General features: G+C 44.1%; 1 protein-coding gene across 1 annotated transcript; it reads left to right on the top strand.

The window, feature by feature from the left end:
* Window positions 1-574: 574 nt before the first annotated feature.
* On the top strand, window positions 575-21,607 carry LOC134640750 (olfactory receptor 51G1-like). Its single transcript, XM_065471919.1, has 4 exons — window positions 575-667; window positions 858-957; window positions 1,318-1,502; window positions 20,645-21,607. The coding sequence occupies exons 1-4, from the start codon at window positions 575-577 to the stop codon at window positions 21,605-21,607; spliced, it is 1,341 nt and encodes a 446-aa protein (XP_065327991.1).
* The last annotated feature ends 629 nt before the right edge of the window (window positions 21,608-22,236 follow it).

Raw genomic sequence — 22,236 nt, forward strand, 5'->3', positions numbered from 1 at the left:
CATAGTGAGTGAAGAAGAAACACTCAATGCATCATGGGAATCCCCCAGCAGCCTACACCTATTGCAGCATAACTAAGGGAGGATTCAGGGTCACCTGGTCCAGCACTAACTATATGCTTTAGCAAAAAGGAAAGTTTGAAGCCTAATCTTAAAAGTAGAGATAGTGTCTGTCTCCTGAATCCAAACTGGAAGCTGGTTCCACAGAAGAGGGGCCTGAAAACTGATACTAACACATTAAATATTGTATATTTTAATATGAGGTGTAATGAAGACCTGAGGATTTTACCAGCAAACGACTCCGTGACTGTGATGATGATGATGTAATATTCACATTTGTTTGTGTGTGTCTGTTATATATTTTATATCTAATCTATTTGACAAAGTATGGAACTTTAATTATATTAATAATATTACCGTGAAGGTGCATGAGTGTAAGAATTAACTTGTTAAGTATCTGTAAGAAATACTTCTCTTTTTTTTTTTTTTTTTTAACCTGTCCCGTTTGGCTCTTTTTTTGCCATCAGAATTATTGTCTAAAGGCGAAGAAAGATGCCCAACGGATTTACTTTACCAAATGGACCATCCCAGCCTTGATTGCAGTGGTCATCCCAGCCTTGATTGCAGTGGTCTTGGCTGGGTGAGGCGGAAGAAGGCTGTGACGGGTAAGGTAAGCGACCGACGGGTAAGGTAAGCGACCCATGTAGTAGGTGACGTCAGACGCCGGAGATTTGGCGGAAAAAGAACGAATGGTAGTGTAGAATTTAACAAAGTTTCTTTAGCTTCACTATTACCAAATATACTAATCAAATTGTCATATAACTAACTACTTCTGTCCTATCATCTCTAACACCCTGGAGGACAACGGGGAGAGTTTAGACGCTCTCCAAGATTACATCGACCGCTGTTTCCAAGATATAGTAATGAAGAAGGCCCAGAGTGCATCTTCCCCGGCCAAAAGTGAGACGCCGTCATCGAAGAGATGTCGCCCGGCAGACTCCCCCAGAACAACATCGCCTGCCGGCAAAGACATTGCAGACATCCTGGAGTCAATCGACAGGCGATTGTCCAGTTTCGATGCGAGGCTGTCCCTGGTGGAGATTTTACACCGGGAATTTAAATCTCTGAGAGAATCCCTGGAATTCAGCCAGCAGCAGGTGGAAATGCTTGCCGCTGAAAATGCCACGCTACAGGAGTCGGTCAAATCTCTCACTGATAACGTGACCCAGCTAAACATAGAAAACAAAAAAATAAAAGAATCCGTTATCGATCTACAAGCCCGTAGCATGAGAGATAATCTTGTGTTTTCTGGTATTCCAGAATCTCCCGGAGAGGACGCGGAGGCAACGGTGAAAAGCTTCATTAAAATCCACCTGAAGCTACCGGAGGACACCGTAAAAAACATCGACTTCGATAGAGTGCATCGCTTGGGGGGCGTGAGGTCGCGGACCGGGAGACCACGTCCCATTGTGGCCAAATTCGGCCAATTCAAACAGAAGGAGCAGGTGAAGAGTCGCGGCAGAGAGCTGAAAGGAACGGACTTCAGCGTGAACGACCAGTTCCCCAGAGAGATCCTGGAACGACGCAGGGTCCTGTTCCCAGTCCGACGTAGTTTTATTCAGAAAGGCTCCCGGGCTGTCATCGCCGTGGACCGGCTCTACGTGGACGGACAGCTCTACCGCGACCCCGGCACCACTCCGTGGTTATATTGACTGCACTCCAGATAAGAACCCGCTACACTCTTTTCTTATTCACTCACACGCTCTCCTTTGACATGTGTTTGACCTAGTAATATCAATATGATGTCATAGCAGATATAACACCGTCACCCTCCGTTATTGTGTTAATTAGAATGTTTCCGTTTCTTTTCTTTTTTTTGTTGTCACTCACAGTTAATGTGGTTTCTTTCTTTCTCTTTTCTTCCACTGCTGTGATCACCTACCTCCCCACTCACCTACAAACAACACCCTCTATTTCTGCATATTCACACACCACGATCACGCAAACACATGCGCTCAACGGCAGCACATCTACAACAACCTCACGCAGCGCACAGACTTACAGGACACATAAGCAAGCCACGGGTCTTCATATTAGTGAATATTCACACACATAGTCAGACTTATGGATTCTCTCACCACAATTTTTTCCTCTCTTTCTATTCACAAACAAGTGATGTTTCCACATTCTCTTCACCTGTCTAAAGGAAACACCCAGCATATATCGTTAGACATACACACACAATTATGGGCACACTGAGGTTTGTCACATGGAATATAAATGGAGCCGGCACCAGAGGAAAGAGGTTAAAGATATTTAACCAGCTTAAAAAACTACAGGCAGATGTTGTTTTATTACAAGAAACTCACAGACCTGTCACAGGTTTAAATGAACTTAAAACACCTGAGTTTCCTACTGTGTTAGCAGCCTGTTATAACTCTAGACAAAGGGGAGTAGCAATTTTAATACATAAAAATGTTAATTTTACAGTACTCGATACAGTTATAGATCCAGAGGGTAGATTTCTAATTATTAAACTATCAATATTGAACAAAAAGCTATGCATTGTAAGTATATACGGTCCAAATGTTGATGATCCCTCATTCTTCCACGGTTTTTTTAGTGCACTCTCTGAACACTTAGATGGCACACTCATTCTTGGGGGAGACCTCAACCTGGGACTAAATGAAGAAATGGATAGGCTCAACACAACAGGAACTCAGCGTAATTGGCAGTCCACAAATATAATCAAACAGTATATGAGCGACTATGGCCTTTGCGATGCATGGCGCTCCCTCCACCCCAACAGTAAGGAATATTCTTTCTTCTCACATGTTCATCACTCCTACTCTCGTCTGGATTATTTTTTGGTCAGCAGCTCACTGCTGAGGGACATTTCAGACACTGAGATTCACCCTATAGCTGTCAGCGATCATGCTCCTGTATCTTTAACATTGATGCACAAGAATAATACTACGCCTAGTAAAAACTGGAGATTTAACACATCACTGCTCAAAGATGAAGACTTTATTAAATATTTTAAAAAAGAATGGACTTCATATTTAGACTTTAACGACACTCCCGGAACATCTGCTTCTGTTCTATGGGAAGCAGGGAAAGCTGTGATGAGAGGTAAAATAATTTCTTTCTCATCACATAAAAAGAAAGAAGAAAACAAAAATATTCAGGAATTAGAAAAAAACATCAAATCCTTAGAAGAAGCCTACGCGTCCCACCAAGATCAAGAAATAATGAACAAAATATGCAAAACAAAACTAGAATTAAATGAAATTATTAATAAAAAAACAGAATTCCTAGTACAAAGACTTCGCTTGCAGAATTTTGAACACAGTAACAAATCCGGTCGATTTCTAGCAAACCAGTTAAAAATAAATAAAGAAAAAACAACTATATGTGCTGTTAAAGATCTATCGGGGAACACAATATATGACCCTGGAAGAATAAGCAACATTTTTAGGGATTTCTATCCGACGCAGCTTTATCCAGAAGGGCTCCCGCGCTGTCATCGCTGTGGACCGGCTGTACGTAGACGGACAGCTCCACCGCGACCCCGACATCACTCCGTGGCTGTATTAACTTCACACCAGATAAGAATCCGCTACACCCTTTCCCCACCCACTCACACTAACTTGCATTAACATCTGTTTAACTTGCTAGTATCAAATCACATCTTAGGTGTGATTTCATAGCAGAATTAACACCATCACTCTCCGTCAATGGTTTGATCGGAATGTTTCCTGATTTTTTTTTTTTCTTCTCGTTTTTTGTTCTCTTTTTTCCCCCTCTTGTTTTTATGCTGCTCACCCTTGTCCTTGGTTTCTTTCTTTCTTTTTTCTTTCTTTCACTGCTTCGATCACCTGCTTCCACACTCATCCACAAACAACATCCTTTATTTGGACACATACGCACAGCACGATCACACACAGCCATGCGCTCAACGGCAGCACATTTACATCAGACAGCGCACACAGTCGTATAGGATACACACACTTAAACCAAGCGTACTCATATTAGTAAATATGCACACACATAGTCAGACTCAGGGAGCATCTCACCACACATTTTTTCTCTCTCCCCCTCTTTTTATTTACGAACAAGTGATGTATTCTCTCCACCTGTCTAAGCGACACACACAGCGCACACCCCTAGTTATACACAGACATCTATGGGTGCACTAAGATTCGTTACATGGAATGTAAATGGAGCTGGCTCCAGAGAAAAGAGGTTAAAAATATTTAACCAACTCAAAAAACTACAGGCAGATGTTGTCCTTTTACAAGAGACCCACAGACCTCTTAGAGGTTCGAATGAACTTAAAACACCTGAGTTTCCTAATGTGTTCTCAGCTTGTTATAATTCTAGACAAAGGGGAGTAGCAATTTTAATCCATAAAAAAATTAATTTCACAGTACTCGATACAGTCATAGATCCAGAGGGCAGATTCTTAATCATTAAACTATCTATACTTGATAAAAAGCTATGTATTGTAAGTGTATATGGTCCAAATGTTGATGATCCCTCATTCTTTCACGGTTTTTTCAGTGCACTCTCTGAACACTTAGATGGCACACTTGTTCTTGGAGGCGACCTCAACCTTGGACTAAATGAAGAAATGGATAGGCTCAATACAGCAGGAACTCAGCGTAATTGGCAGTCCATAAATATAATCAAACAGTATATGAGCGACTTTGGTCTTTGCGATGCATGGCGCTCCCTTCACCCCACCAGTAAGGAATATACTTTTTTCTCACATGTCCATCACTCCTACTCTCGTCTGGATTATTTTTTGGTCAGCAGCTCACTGCTGAGGGACATTTCAGACACTGAGATTCACCCTATAGCTGTCAGCGATCATGCTCCTGTATCTTTAACACTAATGCACAAGAATAATACTACGCCTAGTAAAAACTGGAGATTTAATACATCGCTGCTTAAAGATGAAGACTTTATTAAATATTTTAAAAAAGAGTGGACTTCATATTTAGACTTTAATGACACTCCCGGAACATCAGCTTCTGTTCTATGGGAAGCAGGGAAAGCTGTGATGAGAGGTAAAATAATTTCTTTCTCATCACATAAAAAGAAAAAAGAAAACAAAAATATTCAGGAATTAGAAAAAACCATCAAATCACTAGAAGAAGCCTATGCGTCCGACCAAGATCAGGAAACATTGAACAAAATACGCAAAACAAAACTAGAATTAAATGAGATAATTGATAAAAAAAACAAAATTCTTAGTACAAAGACTACGCTTACAAAATTATGAACATGGTAATAAATCCGGTCAATTTCTAGCAAACCAGCTAAAAATAAATAAAGAAAAAACAACTATATGTGCTGTTAAAGATTTATCTGGGAATACAATATATGATCTTAAAAAAATAAACAAAATATTTAGGGATTTCTATAAAACTTTATATACACCACAAATAAACCCATCTAAAAACGAAATTGATCAGTTTTTGGACAACATAACTCTTCCAAAATTATTAGACTCTCAAGCAATGGCATTGGATTCGCCACTGACACCAGGTGAACTCCAGGAAGCCCTGATAAGTATGCCCAATAATAAGGCTCCAGGTCCAGACGGCTTTCCTGCAGAATTCTACAAAGAATTCTGGACGATTTTAGCCCCAATTTTTTACAGAACGCTGTTGGAAATCAAAGAAAATGGCAGACTCCCATCAAATATGAATTCTGCAAACATTAATCTCCTGCTAAAACCAGGCAAAGACCCTGTATATCCCTCAAGCTATCGTCCAATATCCCTTATAAATGTAGACCTTAAAATAATTTGCAAAGCTCTCTCGAAGAGACTAGAGAAAATAACCCCCCTCTTAATTCATCCTGACCAAACTGGTTTCATAAAAGGTAGGCACTCATCAACAAATACACGTAGATTACTTAATTTGATAGACTACTCATACAGTAAAAACCTTGAAACCACAATATTTTCTTTAGATGCAAAAAAGCGTTTGACAGAGTTAACTGGAAATTTCTATTTACAACTTTACACAAATTTGGTTTTGGATCTTCTTTCATCAACTGGTTAAAAATACTATATAATTCCCCAACAGCTTGTGTCAGAACAAATGACCAGACATCCTCCAGCTTCTGTCTCCTGAGGGGCACCAGGCAGGGATGCCCACTCTCCCCTTCACTGTTTGCAATTTTTATTGAACCACTAGCAGCAGCAATTAGACAGAATTCAGTAATTAAGGGCATAAAATGCAAGAACGTGGAACATAAAATCAGCCTTTATGCGGATGATGTGCTACTCTTTCTCCAAAATTCACAAACCAATATCTCTGGGGTGATTGAATTGATAAACTCTTTTGCAAGAATATCAGATTACTCAATTAACTGGTCAAAATCTACAGTCCTTCCGATTAATTGCTCCTTCCATAATTCCTCTTCTACTCCACTGCAATCGGGAAATATAAAATATTTAGGTATTAATGTTTCTCCCAAGCTTGCAGATCTAACTAAATTAAACTATATCCCACTTTTAAAGAAAGTAGAAGGCGATCTGGCTAGGTGGAAATGTCTACCCATATCACTCATGGGAAGGGTTGCCGCTATAAAAATGATGGTCTTACCAAAAATAAATTATTTATTCTCAATGATCCCAACTAAACCGCCACAAGATTGGTTTAGATCTCTAGATTCATATATGTCCAAATTCCTTTGGAAAAATAAGCCCCCACGTATAAGCTTAAAAACACTACAAAAGACCAAGGATAAAGGAGGATTAGAACTACCTAACTTTCAGCACTACTTCTTAGCCAACAGGCTCCAATTTATCTCAGGATGGCTAAAACATACCCTCTTAGATGAACCTTGGCTAGATGTAGAACAAGCACTTTGCAATAATCTAGAGATTTCAGATCTACCATTTATCAGCTCAAACATTCAACGACATGAATGCTTCAAAAGCGTCAACATTAGCTCCTCTCTGACAGCATGGTGGGAGTTTCTGAAGTTGACAGAGTCTTCGTTAATCCCATGCAAACGTACACCTATCTGGAACAACCCTGACATATTACAAAACAATAATATGATAAACTTTTCAGATTGGAGTGGTAAAGGAATCAAATATTTAGAACATATACTAGAAGGAACAGAATTTATTTCATTTGACAGACTAGTTACACAATATGGGATCAACAAGAAAAGATTTTTAGAATATCAACAAATTAAATCCATAGTAAAAAAGAAATTTAAACCGGGTCAAGTTGAACTACAAACACCACCAAGTGTGGTTCAATTTCTTACTCTTAAAACCCCCAAATTACTATCCAAAATATACAGAATGCTTTCTAAAATAGATGAATCAATATCACTTCCTATTGCAAAATGGGAAGCGGATTTATCAGTTAACTTAGACCAAAACTTTTGGTCTCAGATTTGCTTAAAAACCTTTCATCTAATTAGAAATCCCAGTCTTCAATTAATTCAGTACAAAATACTACATAGAGTGCACTATACAGGTCATCGGATGTTCAAGATGGGCTTTACGTCTACCAACAACTGCTCACACTGCCAAACCAATTCACCGGACAATTATATCCACGCTCTTTGGTTCTGTCCACCAGTTCAGAAGTTTTGGCGTGAGATATGTGAAGACTTATCGAAGTGTCTGAAATGTAACATTCCAACTTCCCCTTTAGTGTGTTTGTTGGGCAGCTTAGATAATGTCACTTCAGAAAAGAATATAGCCCACATGGTTTTCACTGCCCTATGCATAGCCAAGAAAACAGTCCTCATGAACTGGAAAAATAAAAATAATCTTAATTCTAACCAGTATAGAAATTATCTATTAGATTACATTAGTCTTGATACAGCCTCTGCCACCACATCAGATCAATTGCTCTGGGCTCCTTTGATCAGCTCCATCACCTAGTGGGGGTGGGGGGTCATAGTTTGGTCCCACCTTCACTGTTGTGATTGGTGTGGGGGTAGGGACAGGCTTAGGGCGTCGGGGGATTCCCCAGGAGCACCTTCCTTGGGGGGCTCAACCCGGGGTAGCGGTCATGGCCAATTAAGGGCTCTGTTGGCTCTTAGGTGACGGTTTCCTCGTGGCTGCGTGCAGCGGGGCTAGGGGAGGGTCTGTGCTGACGGACGTGGGTTACTGACCTGGTAGCCTGGCTGCCCCTGGGTGGGTCCAGGACGGGCGTGAGGTTCTGGGGGCGCTCCGTCTCTGGGCTGGGGCCCTGGCCGGGCCTCGGGGGCTCGGGTCCTGGTTGGTGTGTTGCTGGGGTTGTGGGCGGGTGGGTATATGGGGGCCCAGTCCTGGCGCAGGGCGCCGCCGGTGCATCGAGCCACCTGGGGGACTCTTCAACTGGTGGGGGAGGTTGTCACATCTTGCAGGAGCTTTCCTCTCCTCAGGAATTCTCTCTGCAGGAGGGGGAGATATAGGAGAGGTGGAGGAAGATCTCAGCCTGGGCGTCTATTGTCTTGTGTAGTCTGGAAGATGAGTGGATGATGGGGTGGGTGCAGTTTTCTCTGTAGTGGGGTCGGGTGGGCTGTCCCGGGCTCTGTGGGGCCGGGCGGCGCTGCTGCACTGGGCCCTGGTCCGGATGGGCCTGGGCCCCCTTTCCCTGGCGGGTTGCAGAGCATGGGGGTGCCTACTGGGGTCAGCGGGGGAGCTGGCCCCAGGGAGTTGTCACTTGCCCCTCCCTTTCTTCCCTCCCCATCTCCAGCTGCCTCCCTCTTCCCGCTCCACCACAATCACCCACACATGCAGGGCCTTGGGGTAGGGGTGTGTCACCAGGGTGCAGAGGAGGCATCCCCCCCCTCTGTCCCCTTCTGGCTGCCTCTGCCTCAATTTTATCTCACAACTTAGACATTCACATTACTCACACTCTCATAACACATACATATAGGATCTTGGGGGTGGGCTCACAACACGGACTCCAAATTACCATCAGGGTGTACACTGCACCCCTGGCGTCGTTGCCCACCTCTCAATTTTAAATACACGTAGACATTGAGGGCTATCAGGAGGGGCTATGCGCTTACCTGCTGCTCTCTGGCAGGTAGCTCCATGCCCTCCTGGGTTTTAATTGCACCTTAGAACACATATACATCAACACTACATATGAGCGGGTAGAGGGAGGTTTGGAGTCTTCTCACACCCCCGGTCTCTGCGGCCTGCTGGAGTGGGGGGGCTAGGAGGAGGAGTTGGCCGTCCGACTGGGATCTGGTGTGTGGGGCCTCCCTGCTGCTGCGGAGTCGGGGCAGTCTGCTTCTCCCCACTGCAGGGAAAAGGGTAACACCACCTGGGTCTGGGTGCAGTTTCCCCCTCCAGGGGCAAGGGTACCTAGACCCGGTTCTTAGAGTACGCTTGGGGAGTGTGATTGTGTGTACAGCGTCTCTTTATGTCTGTCTCCACGTTGGTTGAGTGTGGAGTAATTGCTTATGAGAGCATGAGGGTGGGAATGGATGTTTGTATCTGTGTGCCTGTATGTCTGTGTCTATATGTCAGGTTGGGTATCAGACGCCACCTCTCTGGGGACATCTCAGGCCCTCCAAGGTTTGGAGGCCTATCTCCCCCCACCACTTCCCCTGCCGGTGGCAGACGCCCTCAGACATCGATGCGTTGGTGGTTCTTTGTGTCCGGGGGTGGGCGTCCGGGTACACACCGGCTCACTCCTTGGTGGCTGCTTATCCGGGCCTGGAACCTGGGCTCGCTCGGGCCACTTCGGGGGTGGGGTGCCCTCGGCCTCTCGGCCTGGGGCTCGGTCACTCAGGCACAGCTGGCTGCCGGCGGAGCTCACGGGCACGTCACTGCAACCCCCCCTGGCTTCTGCTCCGCGGCTGCTGAGTGATCCCTCATCTGGGACTCTCCTCAGCTTTTTCTGGGACAGTGGCGCGGCTGCCCCTCTGTTGGTCTTCCTTGGTCTCTTGTGTTCTGGGGGCCTCTGGATGTCTGGAGTTTTGATCTCCTCCATACCTGCTTCATGCCCTGGAGGATGGGACTGTGGCCCCCCACACCCTCTAGCAGATCATTACATTAAGGAACCTTTTAAATACAAGCGCGCTCATGCTCACAGGTGTACACACAGGTGATCACACACACAAACTACACCCTTTTTGGCTCCTACCTCAAAGCACACTGTGCGCTGTCGATCTTACGTGCTGCACAATAATGTTTAATATTAAGTATTTAGTGTTATATTCCCATATATCATTGTGATGTTGTTTATTCTATTACTCTCGTTTTCTTCTGCTTGTTTTCTTTTTCCTTTCTCAACAGGTGATCCAGGTGATCGATATATGTATTTTTTGTCTGCTTATTTTGTTGGTTTTTGTTTTCTGCCCTTTTTCCCCGTCCCTCTTCTCCGCTGTTTTTTTTTTGTTTTGTTTTGTTTTTTCCCCCCTCTTTCTTTCTCCCTTTTCTTTTCCCCTGTCCCGTATCTAGCAAGTAAAAAAAAATAAAATAAAATAAAATAAAATAAACAATAAAAGGTAAATCAAATGGACCATTACGGCAAGGCTGGGATGGTCCATTTGGTAAAGTAAATCCGTTGGGCATCTTTCTTCGCCTTTAGACAATAATTCTGATGGCAAAAGAACCAAACGGGACAGGTTTAAAAAAAAAAAATAAATAAATAAATAAATAAATAAATAAATAAATGTAGACCTCAAAATAATCTGCAAAGCTGTCTCAAAGAGACTAGAGAAAATAACCCCCCTTTTAATTCATCCTGACCAAACTGGTTTCATAAAAGGTAGGCACTCATCAACAAACACTCGTAGATTACTTAATTTAATAGACTACTCATGCAGTAAAAACACTGAAACCATAATATTATCTCTAGATGCAGAAAAAGCATTTGACAGAGTAAACTGGAAATTTCTATTTGCAACTTTACACAAATTTGGTTTTGGAACCTCTTTCACAAACTGGATAAGAATATTATACAATTCTCCAACAGCTTGTATCAGGACCAATGACCAGACATCCTCCAGCTTCTGTCTCCTGAGGGGCACCAGGCAGGGATGCCCACTCTCCCCTTCACTTTTTGCAATTTTTATCGAACCACTAGCGGCAGCATTTAGACAGGCCACAACAATTAAGGGCATAAAATGTAAGAACGTAGAACATAAAATCAGTCTCTATGCAGATGATGTGTTGCTTTTTCTGCAAAACTCACAAACCAACCTTTCTGAGGTAATTACTCTAATAAACTGGTTTTCAAGAGTTTCAGATTATTCAATTAACTGGTCAAAATCTACAGTTCTTCCCATTAACTGCTCCTTCCATAACTCTTCTTCTGCCCCACTACAATCTGGAAACATTAAATATTTGGGTATTAATGTTTCTCCTAAGCTTTCAGACTTAACTAAATTAAACCACATCCCACTTCTTAAGAAAGTAGAAGGTGATCTGACTAGATGGAAATCTTTACCCATATCACTCATGGGAAGGGTCGCCACTATAAAAATGATGATCTTGCCAAAAATAAATTACTTATTTTTAATGATCCCTAACAAACCATCACAAGATTGGTTCAGATCTCTGGATTCATATATTTCTAAATTCCTTTGGAAAGATAAACCCCCGCGTATCAGCTTAAAAACGCTACAAAGAACTAAGGATAAAGGAGGATTAGATCTGCCTAATTTTCAACAATACTTTTTAGCCAACAGGCTTCAGTTCATTTCAGGATGGTTAAAACATACCCTCTTAGATGAGCCCTGGCTAGACGTTGAACAGGCACTATGCAATGATCTAGAGATTTCAGACCTACCATTTATCAGCTCAAACATCAAAAGATATGAATGCTTCAAAAGTGTTAACATCAGCTCTTCTCTGACAGCATGGTGGGAGTTTCTAAAAATAACGGAGTCTTCATTAATCCCATGCAAACGTACACCTATCTGGAATAACCCTGACATATTACAAAACAATAATATGATTAATTTTCCAGAATGGAGTTGTAAAGGAATTAAATACTTAGAACATAGAATAGAATAGAATAGAATAGCCTTTATTGTCATTGTACAGGGTACAACGAAATTGGAGTGCCACTCCCTTGGTGCAAAATGCAATAATAAATATAATAAAAAAATAGTAAGATATAAAAGGTACAATAAAACAAACATAAGTACTCAAACAAAAGTAAGTATGATATTTACAGGATAGCAGCATTAATATAATGACAGTATGACAGTATGAATAGCAGCATAATAATAATAGCATAATATAATGGCAGTGACAATATGGTATGGCTAAGCAGGTTCAATTGTTTTTGTGCTTATTTGCAATGGTGATAGCTCTGGGAAAGAAGCTATCCCTGAATCTGTTTGTTCTGGTTTTATGTGACCTGTACCGTCTGCCTGACGGTAATAGTTCAAACAGTTGATTGCTGGGGTGAGAATGGTCCTTGATGATATTGCCAGCTCTGCTGAGGTATCGAGAGTTTGCAATGACCTCCAGGCTGGGCAGAGAGCAGCCAGTGATCTTCTGGGCTGTGTTGATGACCCTCTGCAGTGCTTTCCTGTCTGCAGCTGAGCACCCTGCATACCATGTTGTTATGCTGTATGTTAGGATGCTCTCTATGGTGGCTCTGTAGAATGTCACCAGCAGCCTCTCCTCCAGGTTGTTCCTCCTGAGCACTCTCAGAAAGTGGAGACGCTGCTGGGCCTTTTTTACCACCGCCGTGGTATTTGCAGTCCAGGAGAGATCATCAGAGATCTGCACGCCCAGAAACCTCATGGAGTGTACCCTCTCCACACAGTTCCCGTGAATGTAAAGTGGGGCCGGGTCTGCTCTTCCCTGCCTAAAGTCCAAGATGAGTTCTTTAGTTTTTGTGGTGTTCAGTTGGAGGTTGTTAACTGAACACCACTCAGTCAGTCTGTTGACCTCATCTCTGTAGTCTGACTCATCCCCCCTTGAGATGAGTCCAACCACAGTGGTGTCATCCGCAAACTTTATGATGGTGTTTGAGAGATGGGTAGGGGAGCAGTCGGATGTGTAGAGCGTAAACAGGAGGGGACTCAGAACACATCCTTGTGGAGACCCGGTGCTGAGTGTGATGGTGCTGGACAGGTGGGGGCCGAGTCTGACAGACTGAGGTCTGTTTGTCAGGAAGTCCTTGATCCAGAGGCAGATGGGGGTGGAGAGTCCCAGGTGAGACAGTTTCTGGACCAGGATCTCCGGGATGATATGATTGAATGCTGAGCTGAAGTCCAGAAAGAGCATTCTTACATAGCTTCCTCTGTGCTCCAGGTGACTCAGCGCAGTGTGGAGCGCTATGGTGATAGCGTCCTCGGTGGATCGATTAGTCCTGTAGGCAAATTGGTGGGGGTCCAAAGTGGGAGGCAGACTGGCCCTGATGTGCTGACAGATCAGTCTCTCAAAGCACTTCATCACTACAGGCGTAAGTGCAACAGGCCTGTAGTCTGTAACATATATTAGAGGGAACAGAATTTATTTCATTTGACAGACTAGTTGCACAATATGGGATCAACAAGAAAAGGTTTTTAGAATATCAACAAATTAAATCCATAGTAAAAAAGAAATTTTACCCCAGTCAAGCTGAATTACAAACACCACCAAGTGCGGTACACTTTCTTACTCTTAAATCCCCCAAATTATTATCTAAAATATACAGAACACTTTCTAAAATAGATGAATCAGTATCCCTTCCTATTGCAAAGTGGGAAGCAGATTTATCAGTAAGCTTAGACCAAAACTTCTGGTCTCAGGTATGCTTAAAAACCTTTAAATTGATTAAAAATCCCAGTCTGCAATTAATACAATACAAAATACTACATAGAGTGCACTATACTGGTCATCGGATGTTCAAGATGGGCTTTACATCTTCCAACAACTGCTCACACTGTCAAGGCAATACACCAGACAATTACATCCACGCTCTTTGGTTCTGTTCACCAGTTCAGAAGTTTTGGCGTGAGATATGTGAAGACTTATCAAAGTGTCTGAAATGTAAAATTCCAGCCTCCCCTTTAGTGTGCTTGTTGGGAAAATTGGATGATGTCACTACAGAAACTAATACAGTCCACATGGTTTTTACTGCCCTATGCATCGCCAAGAAAACGATCCTCATGAACTGGAAAAATAAAAATAATCTTAATTCTAGCCAATATAGAAACCATCTAATAGATCACATTAGTCTTGATACAGCCTCTGCCACCACATTAGATCAATCCCTCTGGGCTCCTTTGATCGGCTCCGTCACCTAGAGGGGGTGGGGGGTCGTGGTTTGGTCCCGTCTTAGCTATTGTGGTTGATGTGAAGGTTGGGACGGGCTTAGGGCGCCTGGAGGACCCCTAGAGACGTTATCCCGGGAGGGCTCAACCCGGGGGGCTGTGGTCATAACCTGGTCAGTGGCTCTGGTCGCTCTTAAAGGGTGTTCTCCTCGTGGCTGCGTGCAGCGGGGGTTGGGGGATAGTCTGTGCTGGCGGACGTAGGTTACTGGCCTGGTGGCCTGGCTGCCCCTGAGTGGATCCGGGGCAGGCGGGGGGGCTTGGGGTTCGGGGGTGCTTCGTCTCCGTGATGGGGCTCTGGCTGGGCCTTGGGGCTTCGGTCCTAGTCGGTGTGTCGCCGAGGTTGTGGGCGGGTGGGTGCACGGGGGCTCAGCCCTGGCGCAGGGGGCCTCTGGTGCATCGGCCTAACTGGGGGGCTCTTTAACTGGCGGGGAGGTTGTTCCATCCTTGCAGAAGTCCACTCTGCAGGTGGGGGAGACACATAGGAGAGGTGGAGAACAAACCTAACCTGGGTGTCTGTTGTCTTGTGTAGTCTGGGAGATGATTGAATGTTAGGGTGAGTACAGTTTCCTCTGCGGTGGGGTAGGGTGGGCTTCCCTGGGTCCTGTGGGGCTTGGCGGTGCTGCTGCCGTAGGCCCCGGTCTGGATGGGCCTGGACTCCCTTGCCTTGGTGGGTGCCAGAGGACGGGGGTGCCTACTGGGGTCAGCGGGGGAGCTGGCCCTAGGGAGGAGCATCTTGCCCCTCCTTTCTTTTCCTCCCCATCCCCGGCTGCCTCCCTCTTCCCGCTCCACCACACCCACCCACACAGGTAGGGCCTTGGGGTGTGGGTGTGTCACCAGGGTGCAGGGGAGACATCCCCCCCCTCTGTCCCCTTCTGGCCACCCGTGCCTCAATTTTATTCCACAACTTAGACATCCACATTATTCACACTGTCATAACACACACATATATATATAGGGCCTTGAGGGTGACCACGCCAACGGCGTCCAGTGAATGGTCTGAGTATTCAACCCTACCTCTGGCGCCGGTGCCCACCTCTCAATTTTAAATCCATGTAGACATTGAGGGTTCTCGGGAGGGGCCGTGCTAACACCTGCTGCTCTCCGGCAGCAGCACCATGCCCTCCCCTGTTTTAAATGCACTTTAGAACAACACGCAGCAACACTACACATGAGCGGGAGGAGGGAGGTATGGGGTCTTCACACACCCCCGTTCTCTGCCAGCCATCGGGGCAGGGGGCTGGGAGGAGGTGTTGGCTGTCCGATGGGCCTCCCTGCTTCTGCGAGGCCTGGGGCGGTCTGCTTGCCTCCACCCCGGGGGGAAAGGGTCACATCCCTTGCCGTTTCCCCCTCTGGGGGCGAGGGTACCTGGACCCGGGGTATAGAGTATGTTTGGGGAGTGCGATTGTGTGTACATGTGCATATATGTCTATTCCTACGTTGGATGAGTGCTGAGTGTTTGTATATGTGTGCATGAGGGTGGGAATGCATGTTTGTGTCTGTGTGTGCCTGTTTGTCTGTGTTTATATGTCAGGTCAGGTCTTAGACTCCACCTCCCTGGGAACACCCAGGCCCTCCAAAGTGTGGAGGCCTATCTCCCCTCACCACACTCCCTGCCGGTAACTGATGCACTCAGGGGTCGGTGCATTGGTGGTTCTTGGTGTCCGGGGCTGGGCGCTCAGGTATACACCAGCTCACTCCCGGTGGCTACTTGGCGGGGCCTGGTGCCTGTCGCTCGGTCAGGCCTCTTCCGGGGCAAAGGGGGCCCTCGAACCTCCGGCCTCGGGGCCTGCAGCTCGGTTCACTCTGGCACAGCTGGCTGCCGGCAGAGCCGGCGGGCGCGCCAGTGCAGCCCCCTCTGGCTTCTGCTCCGTGGCTACTGGGTGACCCCTCGTCTGGGGATCTCCTCAGCCCTTCCCAGGAGGGTGGCACGGATGCCCCTCCGGTGGTACTCCTTGGGCTCTCGCACTCTGGGGTCCCTGGATGTCTGGAGCCTGGATCTCCTCCATGCCTGCTTCATGCCCTGGGGGACGGGGCTATGACCCTCTACACCCTCTAGCAGACCGTTACATGGGAAAACCTTTTGTATACAAGCGCGCTGATCCACACGGGTGTGCACATGGGTGTTCACTGTTCGTAGACATAAACTACACCTTTCTTAGCTGCTACTTCAAAGCACATTGTGCGCTGTCTGTGCTGCACAACAACATTCAATATTTAGTATTTATTGCTGTTTACACTTAGCTAGATTAACATGATGGTGTTGTGTTTAGTATGTTGCTTTGTTTTTTTTTTGCTTGTTTTCTCTTCTTTTTCTCTCAACAGGTGATCCAGGAGATTTTTTTTTTCTCTTTGTCTTTGTAAGTGCCCTTTCTTACTGTCCCTCTTCCCTTCTGTTTTTCTTTTCCTTCCTCTCTTTCTTTCTCCCTTTCCTATCCCCCAATCATGTCTGTCTCATCTGTAACTACTGAAAATAAAATAAATAATAACAACAAAAGTTGATCAAATGGACCAATACGGCAATGCCATGATGATCCATTTGGCAAAATAAATCCATTTGGTATCCTTGTTGGTCTTCAGACAACAATTCTGACGGCTAAAGAACCAAATGGGACAGACAAAAAAAAAAAAAAAAAAAAGACAAAGTATGGAACTTTAATTATATTAATAATATTACTGTGAAGGCGCATGAGTGTAAGAATTAACTTGTTAAGTATCTGTAAGAAATACTTCTCTTTTTTTTTTTTTTTTTTTAACCTGTCCCGTTTGGCTCTTTTTTTGCCATCAGAATTATTGTCTAAAGGCGAAGAAAGATGCCCAACGGATTTACTTTACCAAATGGACCATCCCAGCCTTGCCGTAATGGTCTATTTGATTCACCTTTTATTGTTTATTTTATTTTCACTTGCTGAATACGGGACAGACTTGACTGGTGGAAAGAAAGGGGAGAAAGAAAGAGGGAAAGAAAAGAAGGAAAGAAAAACAGCTGAGAAGAGGGACGGGGAAAAAGGGCAAAAAACAAAAACCAATAGAATAAGCAGACAAAAAATACATATATCGATCACCTGGATCACCTGTTGAGAAAGAAAAAAGAAAACAAGCAGAAGAAAACGAGAGTAATAGAATAAACAACATCACAATGATATATGGGAATATGACAGTAAATACTAAATATTAAACATTATTGTGCAGCACGTAAGATCGACAGCGCACAGTGTGCTTTGAGGTAGGAGCCAAAAAGGGTGTAGTTTGTGTGTGTGAGCACCCGTGTGTACACCTGTGACCATGAGCACGCTTGTTTTTAAAAGGTTCCTTCATGTAATGATTTGCTAGAGGGTGTGGGGGGCCACAGCCCCGTCCTCCAGGGCATGAAGCAGGTATGGAGGAGATCAAAACTCCAGACATCCAGAGGCCCCCAGAACACAAGAGACCAAGGAAGACCAACAGAGGGGCAGCCGCACCACTATCCCAGAAAGAGCTGAGGAGAGTCCCAGATGAGTAAGAAATACTTCTCTTCATCTGTTTTAAAATTCATTTTGAATCTATTGGTTTCATTTTTATGTGCTTGCACTCTGTCGTATTATCAACTTGCTGTTTTGAATTCTTCTGGGTATTTGATGGCAAGCACACTCCAACCCACTACTTGTTTATTGTTTGTTTGATTTGTTGTTTTATTGTGAAAAATGGATGGATCTCTCACTCCCTCTCGCTGTCTCTTGTGTCAAGTTTGCATTTCCCAGTTCATGTCTCTCCATTTTTCCTGTTTTACTTTGAAAGTCTTGTTTCCATGTTCATTGTGTTTAGTTTTGCTTCCCCTGTGGAATTATGATTATTTGTGTCAGCTGTTTTTCCCCAGGTGTTTCCACCTCCCTCATTACCCTCCTGTGTATTTAAGTCCTCTGTCTCCGTCTGTCCTTTGTGTCATAGCATGTCTCCGGTTTTTTCATGTCATAGTTAGTCTTAGTGTTCCTAGTTTAGTTTTGCCCTAGTTCGTCTTGCCTTTGTTTTGTTTTTTTCCTGTCAGCCAAATAAACAGCCTGCTTTTGTTGTACCTAAGTTTTCTCTTTTTACCGTGTCTGCTTTTGGGTCTGCTCCGCAAACACACTGGTCAACCCTGCCGTGACCCTTACATGCTACAGTTCTGTCACAGGTGAACATTTTCTGCCTGTTTGTTTATCCAGAGTTATGTTTTCTGTTCACAACAAAGTGAGAATGAAAACAAATTTTCCCAGGTTTTTTATCTCACTCTCGGTGCTTACTCAGAAACAGCCCTCTCAGATACTTTGATCTTTATACATGTCGATATCTGCTGCCAATGTCCTGCTGATTGTGGTTATCTGTGTGAACAGAAGCTTACATGAACCTATGTACATGTTTCTGTGCAGCCTGTTTGTGAATGAGCTGTATGGTAGTACAGGGCTGTTTCCGTTCCTCCTGCTTCAGATCCTCTCTGATGTTCACACTGTTTCTGCTCCGCTGTGCTTCACTTAGCGAAGTTTAGAGAAGGTGAATGGAAAACCGCTTTCAATACACATTTAGGCCACTTGGAATACTGCTATGATTTGACATATACAGTTAGGTCCATATGTATTTGGACACTGACACAAGTTTTGTTTATTTACCTGTTTACTGAAACATATTCCAATTATAGTTATATAATGGACATAATGTGTAGAGCTTGCATTTGAGGGTATCCACATTCAAACTGGATGAAGGGTTCAAGAGTTTCAGCTCCTTAACTTGTGCCATCCTCTTTTTAAAAGGACAACCGTCCAAATGTAATTGGTCAGTTGACCTAAAAGCTATTTCATGGGCAGTTGTGGATAGTTCCTTCGTTATGTTCTTGTCAATTAAGCAGATAAAAGGCCTGGATTTGATTTGAGGTGTGGTGCTTGTATTTTAAAGACTTTGCTGTTAAAAGACAGCATGCGGTCAAAAGGAGCTCTCAATGAAGGTGAAAGAAGCTGTTGGGTCTGGATCTCCTGCTCACCAAAAGGGCAACAAAAGCAGGAAACAGATCTTTCAGATAGGATGTGCTTACAATAAACCCTCCCCCAGCACCAGAGTGGCTGGAGAGGTGGTCAGACACAAAGGAATGTCTTTGATCCTACTGCTTGAACTAAGACTTTACAAATTTAAGAAACACAATGACGACATTCAACAATTTGACTCCAACACAAGCCATCCTTGAGCTGTGACATCAGAAAAAACAGACAACAGCCAACCAAGTGAGCAACACATTCCAGGAGGTTGGCGTATTGAGAAGTCTACCAGATGATTAGATACACAAACCAGCCGATCAAACCAAGATCAACCTCTTCCTGAATGATGGCAAGAAAAAAGTATGGAGAAGGCGTGGAACAGATCATGAGCCAACGCGCACACTGGTATAGACAGCCTCAATGACTCAGACCTATAACTCTCATGTCTGTAGTGATGAAGTTTTTCGAGCAGATAGTGTATCAGCACATCAGAGACTGTCTGCTGCCCTCTCTCGACCCCTACCAGATTGCTTACAGAGCAAATTAAACCATGTGGCATCACTATTGCTCTTCACTGAGCACTGAGCCATCTGGAGAACAGGAAGACCTACAGCTCAGCGTTTAACACCATAATCCCAGACATCTCAGCACCAAACTGGACCACCTTCAGACACCCACCCACTCCTGGATGAAAGGCATCCTTACCAACCGGCATCCCATGCACACATTTAACAATGACAAGTATATTTGTCCTTAAAAAGTTTTCACTTTTTTTGTTCACTCCCTCACATCCACCCTGATCAGGAATTTGCTGAGTCCTTCCATCCTATAATGATTATACTCTCACTGATTCATTCAACAACTGTGGTCAGAATGATTTTCTCTGCAGCTACCTGTGTCCACTAACAACTTCTTAAACCCGTGAAACCTTCAAACTTCACTGAGAACAGTTAGTGATGAGACCAGGGTGCTGCAGAGGAGGTTGTTCTGGTGGTTTAGTGTCCAGGATCAGGAAAGTTTGTATTTCATGGTCTCTGCAGACTGTGCTGTTCATAAGGCCAAAGACTGTGACATCATTTCCCTGAACAGGTAGGCGGTCTTTGCCAGGATTTTTCTGCTGATTTGTTGCATCAGTCAGCGATCCGCAGCAAAGCTCCAGCTTTAGTGACGACTGCCTCTGTGATCAGGGGCAGTTTCAGTGAGCGTGGCAGCAGTAAGGGAAAGCTTCACAAACACACAATGGTATGTTTGTGTACAGAGAATACTTTTAAGTAGATACTTTGACAGATGTGTGTAACACATCTGTGTTTATTAACATAAAGAGAGAAACGTGTTTTTCCTGCTCTGACCGTGTGATGATGGCTTATGATGAGAAATGCCTAAAATGTGAAATTGTGTGTTTGCAGGACCACAGTGAAGACACAACGCAGGGGGACAAAATACAGCTCATCATAAACTCCTCAAAGGTTTCATACTTCACACTTGCTGCTTACTTCGACACCAGTACTTTGAAATATTTCTGTTTCACGGTTGTTATGTCTTTATACTTATTGATTCTTTGTGCCAATGTCCTGCTGATTGTGGTTATCTGTGTGAACAGAAGCTTACATGAACCTATGTACATGTTTCTGTGCAGCCTGTTTGTGAATGAGCTGTATGGTAGTACAGGGCTGTTTCCGTTCCTCCTGCTTCAGATCCTCTCTGATGTTCACACTGTTTCTGCTCCTCTGTGCTTCCTGCAGATCTTCTGTGTTTTTTCTTATGTCTGTGTTGAGTTTTGCACCTTAGCCGTCATGTCCTATGACAGATACCTCGCCATCTGCTGTCCTCTCCAATATCACACACGTATGACGCCAGCGACAGTTGTCTTGCTGATTGCACTTTCCTGGTTATACTCTTTTCTTACCATTCTTACTTTGATCTTACTGATCGCTCCTCTGGAGCTCTGTGGGAACGTCATTAACAAGGTTTACTGTTTGAACTACTCCATTGTGAAACTGGCCTGCTCTGAAACCACAGCAAATAACATTTATGGTCTTTTTATCACAGCTCTCACAGTCTTTGTTCCAGTTATTTTAATCCTTTGCTCGTATGTGAGGATCCTGAAAGTCTGTTTTTCTGGATCCAAACAAACCCGACAGAAAGCCGTCAGCACCTGCACGCCTCACCTGTCCTCTCTGCTAAACTTCTCTTTTGGTGTTTGCTTTGAAGTGATCCAGAGCAGGTTCAGTCTGAGCAGTGTGCACAGCATGGTGCACATTGTTTTATCGCTGTACTTTCTAACCTGCCAGCCGCTCTTTAACCCCGTACTGTACGGACTGAACATGTCCAACATCCGCAAACGTCTGTTTGCTCACAAAAGGAGATAACTGCAGAAGGAAAATCATCATCATGTCTGCTCTGAACATGTGGTGAATATTGTATATTATTATTATTGTATATTATTCCACGTAAATACATAACTGCCTCTGACTCTGCTAGTGTAAACTCTTCTGAAACGGTTCTGTGCAGATTCAAACCAGCAGCCTCTGAAAGCCGTCTTACAGTCACATCCTAAAAGGCTGTTTTGATTCAGACTCAAATACTGTGTGCTGCAGCATGAATCACAATAGGTTTCTTACACAGTTATTACAGTTCTTCCAGCAGAGGCACAGTCTGCCGTCGCTTTGTTGAGAGATTCTGAGTGAAATGACCAGTGTTGGGTAAGTTACTTTAAATTAGTAACTTAATTACATTACTAGTTACTTCTATCAAAAGTTACTGAGTTACTTCAAGTTACTCGTTACTTTCAAAGTAACTAGTTACTAGGGAAAGTAACTTTGGTTTTACTCAGAATTCTCTTGTTAATGTGTTGCTTCCGTAACTGGATACCCAGCAGGATTGCCAGTCTTCTAGCTTGCTTACTTGCCACAAGCGCAATGTGCCACCTACCAATAGAAAGGAAAAAATAATGTGCATATTTCCACGAGAGAAATCCCACGCCTGGACCGTCCTTGAC

The sequence above is a fragment of the Pelmatolapia mariae genome, linkage group LG14 (genome assembly GCF_036321145.2).
Source record: "Pelmatolapia mariae isolate MD_Pm_ZW linkage group LG14, Pm_UMD_F_2, whole genome shotgun sequence".
NCBI lineage: Eukaryota > Metazoa > Chordata > Actinopteri > Cichliformes > Cichlidae > Pelmatolapia > Pelmatolapia mariae.